Genomic DNA, 17,508 nt, shown 5'->3' with positions numbered 1-17,508 from the left:
TTTAGTTCGATATATTTGTTGAGGTTAATTTTCGTTGTTGCAACATAAGTGCTTGTTGACGATCAAAGTTTGCTTTTATTTCAATATTTTTTTGATTTCTTCAGAGATTTTTTTTCCAACCAATCATTATTCACAGAAATGTGAGAAAGACACTAATGTTCCCTTTGTAGCAGGAGTTGAGAGAAATACTTGTTTACCTGTAATCTGGTATTGCCTGCATGCAAAACGACTGAGGAGTAAAATGTCACCATTTATTAACTGTATTTACATTAAAGTGGAAACATGTACTGAATTGTTCCACCTCTTAGAACAGGAATCACTTTGTCAACATTTAGCTGCTTCAGCATATTCATCTGTTATTTGTCAAGTAAACATTCTGTCATTCATCGAGATGTGTGTTCTGAAATTCATTATTATACCAAAAGGCATCTTTATTGGTCTTTTTTACTACTTTGTTTGACAGAATGAAGCAGACCAGTCTTCCCTCAGATATTGTAGAATAATGCACACATTATCAAGAATTTGCTACCAGTTGAAAACTTTAAATAACGGTGTCATGTTGCTTTGCTTTTATACTGTCTACTGAGTTGTGGATGCCATTTAGCATCCTTTTTATTTTAAACTTTTTTTTTTTTTTCTAAATTATGTGTTATTTCGTCTTGTTGTTTTGTTTTTTTCATCCTTTTCTGAGTTTCTTTCCTTGGTACTTATAGTGACGTTAGAAATTCTCCAGAGAGAGATCGTTGAATAAAAGCGGAGTAGTGTTGGTATATCTTCTGTTATTTACGATTGAACGAGTGTTTAACAATTCAAGTACACTTATTTGAATTACTTGCAATATACAAGTGCGTGTTTGAAATCTGTCGTTCTGCAACTTACTGGCAATGACTGTAACATTTGAATGCATCACCAGCTTTGATTATTTTACCCATAGTTGAATCTGTTTATTCTCTGTTTAATACACACAATCAACATTTTAGAAACCGCTGCTGCTTCCTCTGATGCTGCAGTTTTAAAAAAAACACCTTTAGTTTGGAGGACCCTCCTTCTCCACTGCTCACACATTCACCTTCGAGTTTGAAGTGTCCATCGCTCCATACTCAGTTTGACCCCTTTGCGTACATCATCCGGGCACTCGTAGTGCGCTGCATGAACCCATACTTGAAATAGTGAGTGTTGGTATGTCACAGAGAGAGAGTCCTGAAGGCAGTTCGCTCGGAGTGTCTGGTTTTGTGTAACTTCGGTGTTTGTTCAGATCTGAACTGATGCGTTAAAACACAACTAGTTCTGTAAAATAAATTAGCGTCATCGTCAAAGGATTCTGGTGTCTTTGAAGAGAGCATGGATGTAATGGCGCGGTCACTCCGACGGCAAGGTAACGCACTGAAAATAGTCTAAATATAGCATCAACTTTAGGTGTTTCAGGTGGGCCCTTATTTTATAGCCTGGCCGGCTCGTATTATTGTTTGCACAGCCGCTCTGACGGACGGACCAATCAGAGACCAGTATCAGTGGTTAACTGCGTCGGTCCCGCCCCTCCTTCACTGTGATTGGACGGCCGGTGACAATTGACGAGGGCAACTCTTTGTGACCGGGAAAAAACGCTGACCGTTCAGCGCTCGGTGCAAAATAAACACTCAGCTGCTCTCAGGTAAAAGCACTGTTTTTGGACCCGGTAGGTCGCTGCAGCGGTGGCAGAGTGTCGGCCGGTCTCGGTGCAAGCCGATTGGTTAAGATTAACCGGAGGTCGACGCCCAGTAGGAGGGAGCGTCTGCAAACGATTCTCTATGGGGGGGACCAGACTCATATAATCTCCGCGAAAAGAATGACAAGACGCCCTTCCACATGACCAAGACTTTACTTCACAGCTCAGTGCCCAGAGACCCTGTACAAACACAACAAGGGCTCCAACAACCAGCACACCTTTGCACCATCAGCAGAATCCAAGAAGCTATAACGCCCTCCCATTGTTAAACCCTGTTTTTCTCATGCGTTAAAAAACAGGCGCAGTGCCAACACATTGGAACAGAAGGTTAAAGACTTAATTTACACTTTGCTCGGCAAGATAAAAAATAAAGATGTCTTTATGGGAAATGATTCTATTATATACAATTTAGAACATAAACAAAATAAAAACACCCAGAAAATAGAATAAAGTAAAGCATGCCCATTGTCACACCATGAGGAGGGGACCATTCTGGGTTCACATCCAACTCTTCTCTTCATCCAAGGCCATAATGATTACAGGATATATTCTGGTATCTCTTATCATATTTAACATATTTCGGGCATTCAAACAAGGTCAATTCAATCCTTTTTTTTGTTGTTTTTGTTTTTTTGTTGGGGCAAATAGGAAGGGGAGAACTATATTGAATAATTTAAAGCACAGATTTTTGTACATGTTGTTTTCCCTCTACAGATTCAGCATATTTGTGATATACAGTACTTTACCATGCAATGTGGACCAAGCGGACTCTTGTCAATAGAAGAGCAGTATAGCTGTGGGGAGCTGGGAGTACTGTGGTAAGTGTGAGGACCTGACACCGGACCTGCTGGAGGCCACGATTCTCAGAAAGCGGTTTAAATTGGGGATTGACCGGGGTGGGGGGGGCAGCAGACGCATCCATAGCACCGTGGCTCGGTCGAGATTACTGGAAGCCCATGAAGACAGTTCAGTTAGCTGTCCGTGGAAAAAACAAGATGTCTGTGTACATGAGATGAATCGAAGGAGGTCATCGTAACATCACAGTCTTGTATGGAATAAGGTGAGAACCTTTGAGGCGTAGCTTGTCTGAAGACTCATTAAACACAAACATTGTCCCAGAGATGAGTCTCTTTGTATTATCTAGCGGGCGCCGCCTTCTCCCTGGCGTTCACCTTCCCTTTGGCCGCACTGCTTGGTTTGGGCCTCACCCTGGTAGGGGGGGCGGCGCCAGACGAGGGCTGCACGGTGGCTTCCTGCGAGGCGCTGCGCCGCATGGTGGTTGCAGTCCTGGGTGGTAGCATGGGGACGGTCGGGGCTCGAACCGAGAGGGGCTGCCTGGACGGGCATACTCTCTGAGGGGAGGGGCTGTCAGTCCGAGAGTGGGTGGAGCTAAGGCTGCGTCGGGTTCCAAACAGGACTCGTAGGGGCATTCGAGGACTGCCAGACGGGGCGGGGGCAGCCGAGGGACGGGGACAGGAGGAGGAGGACCTGGGGGGGACGGCCTTGGATTTCCGTTGGCTGCTGAGTGTGCTGAGTCCAATTTTCTGATTCCTGTGGACAAATGGGGACATTGAACGTGTTATTTCTTAACAAAAACATTTCATCAGCCTGCTTCAGAGGGGAATCCTGAGTACAGTTAAAGGAGGAAAGTCATTCATACCCGTTAATGATGGATGATGGTCCTTTGGTAGAGCTGGAGTCTGGCAGGGAGAGAGGAGAAGCAGCAGCAGGAACCCCCCGTGAAGGCCTCTTTACGGGGGTCACGGGCCTGGGGATTTTGCTCCTGCACTCCTTGGAGCCTTGCTCTTCAGTCGGTTTGAGACGGGAACTCTTCCTGGACTCGTCTGAGGTATGCGTGTCCTCCTCTGAGCCGGTGGTGGACAGAGTCTCAGACACCCTCCGAAGCTCATCGTCCCCAGAGGACAAGGATGACGACGTCCCCGAGAGCATCCTCCTCCTCATCCAGCGGTCCTGTTGCTTCTGCACGAGCAGGCGGGCCAAGTCGAGCTGCCTGGCCCGCTGCCGAAGCTGCGCTCGAGCCGAGACGGAAGAGGACTGCTCCGAGCCAGAGTCCTCTTCAGAGATGAGCACCGGGATTCGGCTTCGGATTCTCGGCTTAATCGCAGCCGGTGGTTCTGATCCGGCTGTCTGAAGCTCGGCAGCTTCCTCAGTGGGTGATTGCTGTTTCTTAGGTTCCTGTGACTGGTCTTCATGGTCGTGAACTGGTGACGTGGTTTCTGGCACCGGCTCCAAAGACTGGGAGAGCACAGCCGACGAACCGTTCTCAGTCTTGGGTTGTTTTCCAGCCGGTACGGTCGGGTCCGGTGCGGGCTCCTCCGGAGACTCTTTCGCCACCGGTGCTCCGTCCTGCTCCGGAGTCTCCACCCCCACAGCTGGTTCCTTCATGATGGAGAGGACTTCCCGGTCACTGTCCCTGGCAGAGTGACCGTTGGAAGACATAACATTGAGGTGCGATGTCTCAGCGATATGGATGAAAGTGCGCTCGACTTTGGTGAAGGGAGGTGATGCCGGAGCGATGGGAGTGGAAGGCCTCAGGTCGGACCGGAGCGCCGGGGACAGGCGGCCGGTCTCTGGGGCTTCAAGCTGAAGTGCTTCCCCGACCAAGAGGCGGTCATTACGAGAAGTGAGAGCGGACGGCGTGGCCAACTCGCTCTCCAGAACATGGTCACCGCCACAGGGAGACTTGCGAGTGTCTCCCGGCGAGAACAGGACGAGGGTTTTGGATGCGTCCTCCAAGTCGGGGTCCGCGTCGGCGGCCGAGGCGTGCTCCCTCGTCCCCCGCTGGTCCTCGGCCATGAGAGTGGAGTGAGCGGCGTCCTGGCTGCGTTCGGTGCTCTTCTGACTGGCCTCGCTGTTGGACTCGCTCTTCGTGACGTCGTCGTCCTTCGGCCCCGGAGGTTCTGGGACTTCTTCCTCCGCCGTGGCAAAGCTCCGGCGCTGAGGCAAGGTACCGGTCAGGATGACGGTGAGGAAGTCCGCCCGCTTGGCCTGCAGCTGAGGAAGGATGTGGAAGTGCTCCTTCTCATCCCCCTGGCCCTTCGTCCGATAGTCTGGGGAGGACGGAGACGGGGCGCTCTGCTCCGTGGGCGACAACACCTGGAAACAATGCAACAAGAATATTTAATACAACCGAGTCCACATGAACTTAAACATCATGGAAAAAGGGTTCTGATGAGTTCTTGAGTTTGGAGTTTTATTCAACTCGCAGGCTTAAAGATGACGTCTTTTTTGCGTGTTTTAAACCATATTTTGACAAGAAAAGAGAGGAACCAGTGTTTCAGAGGAAAGTGCATCCGACGACCACATTCCCAATAAGAGAAACCGCAGGAATTGAAATATTTGCCCCCAAATCCATTTTAATGTCATTTTGGTTGTACACAAGCTTTTCAAGATTGTCTAGATTACATACATTAATATAAAAGGCACAAAAAAATGCATTGCAGAGTTTTGTCCTTAGACAGCACGCAGTCTGATATCAGGTGATTTTTCAAGTGTATCCCTTCATAAAGATTTAACATACAGCCTGTACATACCTACTGAACCCTGCTAATGTCATGCTATTAGAGATTAACTGCAAACCTAATTACTTTCAACATTTCATATGTACACAATTAATCATTTGGATTTACAAAAAGTTTAAAATACATGCTTTACCTGTAAATTATACAAGCAGTACTGTACAATCATATAGTGATAGAAAAGAAAAGCTTACATGTATTATACACGTGAAATACACTCACGGATCGTCACACTGAACAGACACGGCGAGCTTCTCAGTCCTCTTTCACTTCGACAACAGAAAACTCTGCTTTTATTTTATTGCAAAAAACTTTGAAGGAATATTCAGATGTCTCGAGAATTTTTGTTGTTGTTGTTTGTCACCAGAGTCACATGAGAACTGTAGCCTAGCTTAGCACAAAGACTGGAAGTGCGTGTTTAAAGAGCAGATGTAGAAAAACAGTTTCAAAGGTTCCCTTTGGTCTATAAAGAAACACACAAGACTCGACTACCAGAGCTCAATAAATCAAAGCTAACTTTACCATCAAATCCACGACAGCTCAAAGTCAGGTTTACATGTTGTGAGTCGTTTATTACCGGCTGCAGAGATAGAAATGAACAAATTAAAATAAGAGTCTGTGTTTTAGCATCAGGTAACTTTGGAGCTATTTGATGACCAATACGTTTACAGAGTTCCTAGATTGCCTCGGTCCGCCTGTGTTCCTGACATTCATGTGGCACGTAATGGGAACATGACCAGAGGCCCCGTGTTTCCCGGTTGTGAATGTGCTCTCCGAGGGTCCTGAGTGTTCCTGCGGTCTTATGTTCCCCATCGGCCGGCAGCTTCACTTTACTTCTCTGTGAATAACAGTCTGGTGACTCGGCTCGTATTAGCGTTTGCAGCCGCTCTGAAGGGCCGACCAATCAGAGAGCAGTATCGGTGGTTAACCGTGTTTGTTGCCGCGCCTCCTTCGCTGTGATTGGACGGCCGGTGACAGCGACGAGCGCAGCTCTCCGGTGACCGGAAAAAAAAACGCTGAACGCAGAATAAACACTCAGCACCTCGTCACGCTGCTGCCATTCATTCAAATTCACTGGTTTACGCCGTGCTCGGGAAAAAACCCCGTTGGCGGACACGGTAGGTAGCTGCAGTGCTGGCAGAGTATCGGCTTATTTCGACGGTGCTGACTGGTTAAAATTAAGCCGAGGTCTACACCCAGTAGGAACGAACACAGCTCTGTATAGCACATAATGGGAACCTGAGAAAGATGTTCTCCAGCTCCCAGTGGTTGAGAGCTGAGCTAGCAGCTTCCCGCTGCTTCCAGTCTTGGTGCTAATGACGACTCTACGTACATCTCCGTGGAGACACACAGAGGTCACTCATCCTCGGCGGGAGAAGACAACACGTTTCAGCCTAAAACAAAAGGATTTCTGATAATATCTGAATGTCCCTTTGAGAATCAGTGAAATAAGAAGTGATTTTTGTGACATCTGTGTCTGATAAGGTCCTCGATGATCTGATGAACAAACGGATGAATGTGGCATACGAGTAAAACCAAAACCCACATGGACAGAAGTTCTCACCTCTAAAGACAAACCCTTCTCTCTACAGACACGTTTTCTGCACAATATCACCCTGTTATTCCATAAAGATGAACACAAACATGTCAACTATGTCATAGAGTTTACGTCTGGGAGGAGCAAAATACAGGTGAGTTTTTACATTGCAATGATTCTAGTGTTTATGAGGTATAAATGTTTTGTGGCAAAAATATTTTTTAACAGTTTCGGCTGAATTCCCCAAATGGCTTCAAATGTGCAGTAAATTTCTTGTTATTAAAACGTGATGTTTTCCATTAATAAACCTTTAAAATGTATATTTTACCACTACTGCTGACACCCATCACATCTTCATACTGCACTTCCACAAATCAGGAGGATTTCTAGAAATCACGTTAAAAGTAGCAGCAGTCTAACGAACATAACTTTCCAAACTAAATATATTTTACATGTTCTCACAGCCAAAACGAACGGGTGACATCGGCGGCAACGGGATCACTGGTCGCAATTTTGCACAAAATTAAAAGAACAATAGGAGTCATTCTGCAAGCCTTTACTCAGAGCACCATTTTGAGCAGCAGCTTAGCCTCTGACGCCTCAGTTTGTTCGGCCGGCTTCACGCGTGTTTCCAAATGCGTCACACACGTAAAGGTTCGATGGACATTTACAGCCTCTTTTAGATCCTGGTCAGACTTTTGTTTTTCGGCCACAATTCATATCGACCAAGAGGTGAATTAAAAACACTCAAAATGCATTTTTTTTTTTTTTTTATGGTCCATTTACCTGCAAAAAAGCTTCAAGTCCAGTTTGAACCTGGAAGAAACTCTTTGAAGTTTAAAGTGGACTGTTTGAATGAAAACATCCAAAAACGGTTTTGTAATTGCGACAGCGTGCCTCTGTGATGAAGCTGTCGATCAAATCCTGTTGTGATTGACGGTACTTATGTCCAAAACAGCAAAAATGTGACTTAAAAATCAGTCTCATCCATCCAGAAGTGTCATCGTCAAGAACCGCCTGACTCTCCACGAATGAGAAGAGAGGCCTTCTTCTTCTGCACTAATGAACAAAACACTGGATGTGAATATAAACAGCAGAATGAAAGACGTGAGGTCAGATTATGGATTCTGTTACTAGCAGGACTTCGGCTTCTTGTCATTTCAACATGTGCGATGGACTCGACAGCTCTGATCCGTGAGTATCTTCTCCAGTAGCGACGTGAGTTATTTACAAAAACAAATCACAGACTTCTCTCAGAGGTGTATATTGTATGTTTTTGTTGTAATTACAGTGCAGTGCTGTTTTTAGTCATTTTACAGTCAGAGGTGCATGTCGTACAAACAGTTGATCTCATGCAAAGAGTGGTGACAGCCGGTAAACAGTCTTTTGGTGTGTTAGTATTTACCGTTATCGATACTGCTGATCACTTTTTTTTAAACTCGGGGTGTCGTCGGCATACAAAAGCACGATGAGAGCTTTCTGAAATCTGTGACTGAATGTGGCGACGTGGGACAAAACATTGACATGTATTAGTGACAATCTTGTACGGTAGGTGAATCATTTTGCTGGCGTGCAAAATAAAGTGTGGAGTTAGCAGCTAGTCCACTTCATACATTCTCTAAGTGGTTTTACTGTAACGCTGTGCTAAATATAGAACGCAGAGGCGTCCCCAACTCAGCATTGAAGCAGCATGAAAACAAACTCAAGACGTCTCACTGGTGCTGCAACGAGCCTCAGCACAGAGAACGCCTCGAATACAAGCTCAATGAAACAGCAAGCGGTGCATATTTAGTTAACGTAGCCCTTAAACACATTGAGAAAGCAACAGTTCGGCTTTCATTGCACAAAATGGCCGGCCAAGCTCGTCTCCTCTCGTCTCGTCTCGTGTGGCCGGATTTGGGATTTCTGTTCAGGAGATACGGCCTGGACTCCCAGGAAAGTCATTTCAATGACATTCACAGCAGCATACGACATCCCACTGCTTCTGTATGATATTAGCAGCGGCCACACATTAAGTTTCACTGCTCAACACTCCAAGGCTCATCGTTCTGAGAGTATCAGACCATCGAGCCAAATCTTTTTCCACTAAAACCTTCCATCTCTCTGGATGCAACAAACCCGGATTTTCTTAAGGACAACTTTTACTGTTATTATCAAAATAAAAACGAACCATCGGCGTGTCTTGTAAAGATCTTTTGCTGCGATACGATGAAAGAGTTGAAACATAGGAAACCTTCTCAAGCCCGTCGATTCAATGTTGGTCAAAAACACCCATTGTTCCTCCTGCTATTTGATTTGATGGGTTTTGTAAAACATCTATTTCCAAGCGGACTAATGAACCAATCAATGTTCTGTTCAAAGGTCCACAGACACGATAGGCACTGATAGACAGTAATCAGAGCCAACAACAGCTATCTGTGTTGGTGAATTTAAGTATTTGCAGTGGTTGAATTTAATATGGAACTGAAACACCAAATGCGATGTAATGATATAACTTTTTTTTTTTTTTATAAAATCAGCCTGGCCCAGGAGCCAAACATTTATCTTCATTAAAGTCTTCCTCCCTACACAAACCAAACCACATTTTTGTCTCTGTTTGAGTTTAAGCACAAAACTTGAACTTGGATTTCGGTTAAAAAAAAAAGAGGACTTTCATCGTCATGATACAATAATAGACACGCAGTTACGCTTTTGAAACAGTCATGTTTAGAGTTGTTTGTAACTGAACGTTTTTGAATGTTTTTGACACTGAAAAAAGTCTCCAGTATAAAACGTTTTGTTGGCCCATCCATCCCCCCTGACCTCCATCCCCCCTGACCTCCATCCACTTCCTCCTTTGTTCCTGTTATACTCAGTCCAGGGCAGCGGGGTGTTTCTGTTTAATGTGAGGACAGTCTTGTTTTGTGACGAAGGCCATGGGATTTTCTTTCAGCTGTTGACCCTCCGTTTCACTAATTTTCAACCACAGTCAAATGTTCAGACAAAATTTGTATGCAGAGTTGAACCATCTTAACTTGCAAAACAACTTTGGGATTTATTGGATTTTGCTTGAAAACCAAGATGTCCCTCAACATATCAATAACTCTAAATAAACATTACTTCCACCGCCACCAAAACACAATAAAAAAATGTGATCAGATCACTTCCTACATGCCTGGTCATTGGATGTTTGCTGATTTGATTGTGTTTACTCCCGACACTTCTCCACCGGATGAATCACTAAAACACAATCTTTCCGTTTCTTGAAAACGACCAGGAACTAACATCTTTTAAATTGTTGAGACATGACCACCCACCTGTACTGAAACCAACAACAAACACAACAATGTCCTGCTGGTTTTGTAAAGGTAAATAAAACAACGGTGAATAAAACACCGGTAGATAAAACAATGGTAAATAAAACACCGGTGGATAAAACTGCCCTGACAATATAACTGTTACTTAAATTATTATGCCTCACTGTTTGTGTAATGCAGAAAGTGGCATCGTGAAATTACAAAATCCATCTCTCTGCTCTATTAAATTAAGTTTTTTGTGTATTTTACGCCATTAATTCCTCTTCATTCCTGCTCATAATCCATTAGATTGTTTATCAGATTGAGTGCCTTCCACCCAGGCTGTCAGTTTCATTTTCTATGTATTTGTTATCATCATCTTTCCGAGTTTTCATATCTAAAATAAGTTGTTGGTTTTCAAACTCTTCTTAGTAATGAGTTTAAGGATGCTTCAAGTCTCTGAAGGTAGATTTTCTCATACAAAAGAAGTGAAAAAGGAAATCAATCTAAAAACTGAATGATTCATTTAAACATGTTCAAAGAAAACATGTAAAACACCAGAATAATTGTTTTTTTTTAAGTCTCTTTTTTTGCTATAACATCCCACAGTTCCCTTATTGCATGTGTGTTTTGCAGCCGTATAGCGAGACCCTCGGCTCGGCCCGATCTCCCTCTCTGGCCCGATCGCTTATAAAGTGCACCAGTAAAGTCCAGCGAGATAAAAGGAAGCATTATGGATGGTGATCCAAAAACATAAAGTGTCGGAGCCATGAAAACCTCACTGAAGAACACTGTGACACAGATTTCAAGAGATAATGAACCTCGCTGCCATTTAGAAAACAGACCAAACTGTTATTCTCCAGGTCAGCTGACTCAATCAGAGACAGACGGCCTTTAAAAAACTTATAAAAAACACCAAAACCTAATCAATACAAAAACCTAACTCTTCAATGCGATGAAATCCTAAAGTCTTCAACGGTTATCTTTCAGTATCTCCATCAACATAAAACAAGTCTTTTTGATTTGAGTTTGAATGATTAAATAATGAATAAATACATGTTGTCTGGAAGATCTGGATTTAATTCAAACCCAACAACCAAATGTGGTTCGTTGCATATCGGATGAAGAGACAATAAATCTCCACGCTGGATTTCTATAGATTTGACTGACTTTAGTTTGACTTAAATGATCTCTTTAGATAAAACAAAGTGCCTCTAACAGTATGAGTACTGATCTGTGTTTGATATCCTGATCTCATGATCAGGAGGCTGTGAGCAGACTGTCCGTCCAAATCCAGTTTATGTGCATATCTGACCAGAATCGGATCTCACGAAGCCAGAAATTTTACAATGTAGTTGTGACTTGGTCGGTGATTTTAGATGCATGTAAAGGAAAGAAACATGGTGGTTTGGTGGCAGAGGAAGGAAGTCCCATCTGTTGTGTTTGGACCACATTCCTCTCTACTGGAACCATCGACGGTGCAGCCGGCGCAGTTGTCAGAGGAACCGGGGAAGGATTTACCGACAGGACTTTAATGCGTGGACCAATCCACAACGTCTTCGAAGTGATGGTGATAGTTACATATGCACCATGTGGCTTTTTTATGTACCGTTATTGAAATGTTCCAAAAAAATATATATTTTATTAGAAATATCATTTCTATATTTCATGTTTAATCTGGTTGCTTTATTCTCAAAACTTATGAAGGAAATAGGCTGTTGGAAAATGCTAATTAGTTTCTCCAATGACGTTGCTCCATGGCATTTGAGGTGACTCGGGTTTTTCTCAATGGCCCAATCGTTCACTAAGAAGTTCGCATTTATTATTGGTTGGCTTCAGATTTTTTGATATTTGGAGAAGTGAGGCGGTGTGAGCCCAGAGGAGGCAGTCAGATCAGCATTAGTACGTTGGCCTTTTGAGCAGCACCACCAGCAGCAGCTGTCTGGGTTGATGATTGCGTAACACAATCACAATCATGTTGGGCTGCAGCTCCGCTGGGCAGGAACAACACAATCACATCTGCATTCATGAAATGAAACAACGCTGGCAAACATCCTCTGTCTCCAGTTTTCACGCAGCTTCATTTGTAGCTAATAAGGAAGACGTTTTCTACTTCAGGGCGAAACATCGTTACAGAAGCAAACAGTGTGATTAAGACTGAAAATAAGGATTTTCCACCCGGTTACACAGGTTGAATCATGTGATGTGTGATGCATGCAGCCAATCAGGGAATCGGATACGGACAAAACTGGATTTCAACTGAGAGTTTAAACAGCATGAGAGTCAAACGTCAGTCCGGCTGATACTTAATATATTTAATTCTAAATCCCTCACGGTGGATGTCGTTATGACTCGTCCTCTGGAGACCATGAACTAACATACTGCAGTCTGGACCATCGGTGTTCCCCTTTGACCAACATTGCCACTTTGTGTAACGGCCAAGAAACACGTTCCACGCAAGTACACAAATATAAAAGACCCGCGAGGCGCTTTGATGTAAATCTGCAACACCGTCTGAGCGCCAGGAGCACGAACGCTCTGCACTTATAAAGCAGTTTATCACCTTCACGGTCTCAAAGCGAATCCCATTCACCCACACAGACACACACCAATGTGTGAACGTACAAAGCCTGATGACTCGATGCCAACCGGCTCCACCAACTGAACCAGTCTTCTGCTGAAGCGACCGCTCCTGAGGGAGGTGGTACCGGCCGGTGACAGATAACCAGAGACGTTCCATTATTAACTACACTGACAGAACAAAAGAGAAACACAACAGGTGTGTTGTGCAGCCTTTAAATATCCCACAGAAGAAGAGGAGGATTCCCGTCTCGAGTGAGTCTTTGACTGATTTTGCTAAAGTTTTGAGAGTTTTGCTGGAACCGGTCACCATAGAAGAGATTTCAAAAGGAAAGGGCTCAACTTTCTCATTTCATTTTACGTCACTTTGCAGTTTTTCAGGTGAAAAAACTCACTAATGCAACACTGCATTAAATAAATTTGTCTGCATTTGGGTACTTGCATGGCGCATGTTTGGCATTTAACAATTTTCTAAATAATAAAATGATGAGAAAACAAAGTGATAGTCTCATAAAGTCCTAAAATAAATTGACAAACTGATACAAGAAAAAAAAGGCTTATTTTTGTGATCAACAACAGAAAATGTTCCATTTTATATGATGGAATACGTCTTTTTTTTTTTTTTACATTTGCAGTCCCTTTCTAATGATAAAAATTCAATGTAAAAAAACAGGTCACAAAAATGTATAGAAATCATCCTCAAACAGGTTGAGAGTGTTTTCAGAGACACTCTCCCGTCACAGTGGCCCTCAACAGCCAAATTAAAGAAATGTAACTTTCCAGGCGATAAATCTGAAATTAGTTTACTAAAATTAGCAATTGCTACACTCAGCTGATAAATAATGGATTTTTTTAGGATTTACAAATTATTTGTTAATTTGTTTTGCAGAATAAAACAACTTTGATTTGTTAATTTGTTATCTAGTCTAAATTTTCCATCTGTTTACTGTCTAGTCGTAGTATTTTTTATATTTTTAATCTATTTTCTGAAAAATTATGTAAATGTATTGTTTTGATGTCCTTTAATTTATAAATACATTTTCGCGTCGTGAACTTATTACGTGAAATGTTTTCATGTTGTTTTTATAGAACTTCGTTGTGATTTCACTCCCGTTTTTTTGTTTTGTGGGGAATCTTTTGCGCTACGGGGCCACCGTACTTCCTGACCCAGCAGTGTTCGTCCTAAAGATGTGATTGGAATAAAAGTCGAATCACTTTTCACACCTTCAGAAAGACTTTTTCCACACATTTCTCTCTTCACAGACAACATTTAATGAAGCGAGGCGTCGGGGTCGCGGCTTCTCTGTGGGCAGAGTCGCGTTGCGAAGCGGTGGCGGCGTATTGCTCGGTGGACACGATGATCAGACTCCAAAGTCTTGGTGCAAAAACTTGATCGCTGGGACGACCTGCATTCCTGGACGATCGCTCCTTCATTTTTAGCAGGAAAAAGCAGAAAAAAAAAAGAAGTAAAAAAACTAAAAAGCACAAATACTGTAAAGCTTAACAGTCTGTTAGCAGCCCCGCTCCGTCTCAGGCTCCTCCTCTTCACAGGAAGCAAAGAAGTTCCCGTTTCACATTATTCCCAGCAGTCTGCCAGGTCTGTGGCGTGTGCAACATCAGGTTTGCAGGGAGGCTTTTCGGAGTTTATTGCATGGAAATTATTTCCCGTCTTCATCACTTTTCTCCACTTCTTCTGATTCTCTGCTTGAAAATTACTTGGTGGAGCTACGCGAGTGTGAGTGTGAGTGTGTGAAGCTTTTCACCAGCACAGCACTGCTGCCGTGGGCCAGTAATATGGCTTATTGTTTTCATTATCACGTGTGGTTATGATCTCAGTGTGCTCTATCTTTTTTTGTCTTTTTCATTTATGTTTACATTCATATCTGTTTGTAAATGCAGAGCTGGCCAGAAAGCATTGAATATGCCAAATATAGTGTCAAATGTTTGTTTACTTCTTCCAATCTTCTTATTTAAAGGTTGATTTTAACACATTATCAGAATATCCTGCCACCTGACTGGTGGACAGTCAACATTGAATTTTACAATTTAGGGGCACTTTAACTTCCGGGAACCATTTTTGATGTTTTACTTGAGACGAATCAAAATAAATTTCAAAGATTTTCAGATCAATCAACAATAAATAAATGCACGGTGGGTGATCTACACGGCGTGCGACCTTTATAAAGAACAGTTTGTGTGGCGGAGGGGAGGTCCAACAGGTGGTGTGACCAACCCTGCATGTGTGATGTTTGTGGATGTGTGTTATGTATCGCTATACTTCGTGTGTGTGTGTGTGTGTGTGTGTGTGTGTGTGTGTGTGTGTGTGTGTGTGTGTGTGTGTGTCAGTCGCTGCGCTCTGAGTCCGTCTCTCAGTCCACTCAGCTGTTGTTCTTGTTCATGAGCTTGGCTAACATCTGCTGCAGCTGTGTCCTCGACATGTTCAGCACTGAGTGTCTGCTTCGCGGGCTGCCGGGCGCCGGCAGAGTGCCGGCGTGCCGTCGCCGGGCCGAGGCGTTGGTGGCGGTGGCGGTGACGTGGGCGGGGCTGCTCTCGGCCGAGCGGCTCCTCTGGATGAAGCTGCCTCCTCCGTGGGGGTACTGCTCCGTCTCCAGGGTGGAGGAGGAGAAGACGTAAGAGGCCAGCCTCCGCAGCTGATTGGGTCGCGGCTGGTGCCTGTCCTCCTCCAACTGCAAACAGACCAATCAGAGAGGGGGAGGAGGGAGAGGGAGGTTAATGAGTTGAAACTGACTTCACATAATAATAAATGATGTTTTTCTACAGCTATGTCCCAACACTATGATTTGATTTCCAACCCTTGTCTCCTCCGCCTCCCTGAACAGACATTAGACAGGAGAGAGCTGATTGACGCTCTCGCACATCTAACGCCTTCAGATGTTAGGTCAAAGGTCATGAGGGGAGGAGCGTGGGAAGAGAAGCTGAGGAGTGTTGGTGTAAAACTGGAACTGTCTACAGTTACAGCTATCACATTATAGTTAGGAGCTATAAACAAGTTAGCAGGACAGATGAGCCAATAGACTTATTAGCTGTGGGTTGCCAGATTGGTCAGACTAGCATCCCTCTAGCTGGAAACATGGTGATGAAAATATTTTCCCCACAAAAAAAACAAAAAAAAGCACTTAAAAGGACACAAAGTCAACAGCACGGTCACTGCACACACTGTCTCTCACTAGTCTACAACAGTCTGAGCCTGGACAGTTTGAGCTTTTGTTTTCTGAAGGAAAAATTATCATTGGAGATGCAAAAAGAAACAGGGAACACAAAATAGAGATGGAGTCATCAAGCACACAAAACACAGACACGCAAAGGGGGGAAAAAGGGGAGGAAATATGTCTGAACAGAAGGAAAAGGAAGAGGAGGAACAGAAACTGAGTGAGAGAACAGAGGTAAAGGACTATTCCTAAACTGTGCTTACCCCAAAACATCACTTTATTTCTTCTTGTGTTGTCCCAATGGCACCCTCGCTCTTTTCTCTCTCTCTTCAGGTGAGTCAAACTTGACATACTGTGTACTTTTAAAGCGATAGGTTGGGGGCAAAGGCATCAGTAGTTATGTGGAGGGGTGGGGGAGGGGGGGGAGAATTGGAGAAGAGTAAAAAAGAGGATGGCAGTCCTCGATGGTTGGCGGCCGGTGAGCTCGCTTTGAGTCTAGTGGTGACAATCGGCAAAAAAACATAAAAGAAAACTGAAGAAGAGCTCCCGAAGTTATCTCTAAAATCCCATATGTGCACACGTTGTTTTTGCACTGACGAGGAGTTAAACGATGAAACGTTACACTGCAGATAAAGTGGAATATCGGTGATGGTGTCATTACGTCCAGCAGCCACCAAGTATGGAGGACCAAAACTGACCTATTAGTAAATAAATAAATGAGTGCATGAATAAATCAAATGGTCACATAAATGTTTTGTTAAACTAAAAAGCAAAAATGGATAAAGAATAATAAAAAAACAAAAAAACATCATCACACTCATGAAGAAAGTCCTGCTGAAGGAAAATAAAATAGAAATCTTTGGAGGTGAACATTCAATGTCAAATCAATGTGAAATTCAAAGATTCCACATTCATTTTCCACAAAACCAGATGTTCATATTCAGACTCCCCAGAGGTTCAAACTGAATTGTGTGGTGACCTCCTCTCTTTCTCAGCACCGCCGTCCGACAACATGTCGCAGGAAGTACACAAGCACGCGCACAGAAACCCAAACTCTGATGTCATGAAGCGTCCTGATCACATTCCTGCTCCTCAGAGGAGGAACCCCTCAGACCATCCTTCCGACGGCAGCTCTCTGTACTCTTAACCTTGTGATGAAATCATAAAATTGTTTGAATCATTTATTGAATTCTTAAAGTCATCAGGTTTGGTCCTCCATAACAAAGTGATCAACTTCAGAGGCTGCAGTTGGATTTGTTTTATAAGCAGATCTTATCATCAGAACCTCTTTATTGTGATTATAATAATAAATATATAATAGATTTTAGTGTATTTATATATATGTATATATATGTATATATATATATGTATATATATATATATATATATATACAGGAATTAGTGTGTTGTAAGACACTATTGATGAAAGCGTGACAGTTGTGTGTTCACGACATGAAACATTCAGTTTCTGGTTTCCAGTTTGGACTTCAGACTTTTTATTTTCAGGAGCAGTTTTCATTTTGATGACCCGACGGATGCTAAAAGTTATTATCACAGCCGAAGCTTTTCTTTTTTTAGGAAAATAAATGTTTTGTTGTTTTGGTGAAGCACCTCTGACTGAGCCAACATGTTGAATTTTTGATGTTCTCTTCAATAAACATCAAACAATCCCGAGTTTATCTTTTATTGAAGCCGACTGATG

The 17,508-nt window shown here is 43.3% G+C and overlaps 1 protein-coding gene across 2 annotated transcripts in view; it reads right to left on the bottom strand.

The window, feature by feature from the left end:
- Positions 1–1,839: 1,839 nt before the first annotated feature.
- Positions 1,840–17,508, bottom strand: part of ttbk1a (tau tubulin kinase 1a) — a 63,229-nt gene continuing 47,560 nt past the window's right edge. For both annotated transcript variants that reach the window (XM_069167128.1, XM_069167127.1), the window contains exons 15-16: positions 3,366–4,822; positions 1,840–3,256 (exon numbers count right to left, since the gene is read on the bottom strand). In XM_069167128.1, coding sequence (XP_069023229.1) covers positions 2,842–3,256; positions 3,366–4,822 — 1,872 coding nt within the window. In that variant the 3' untranslated portion in view covers positions 1,840–2,841. The remainder of the gene's footprint in view (positions 3,257–3,365; positions 4,823–17,508) is intronic.

Source organism: Embiotoca jacksoni, unplaced genomic scaffold (assembly GCF_022577435.1).
Source record: "Embiotoca jacksoni isolate LCO1_2020_lvr unplaced genomic scaffold, fEmbJac1.0.p SCAF_4, whole genome shotgun sequence".
Classification (NCBI taxonomy): domain Eukaryota; kingdom Metazoa; phylum Chordata; class Actinopteri; family Embiotocidae; genus Embiotoca; species Embiotoca jacksoni.
This window is presented reverse-complemented; position numbering and strand designations above follow the sequence as displayed.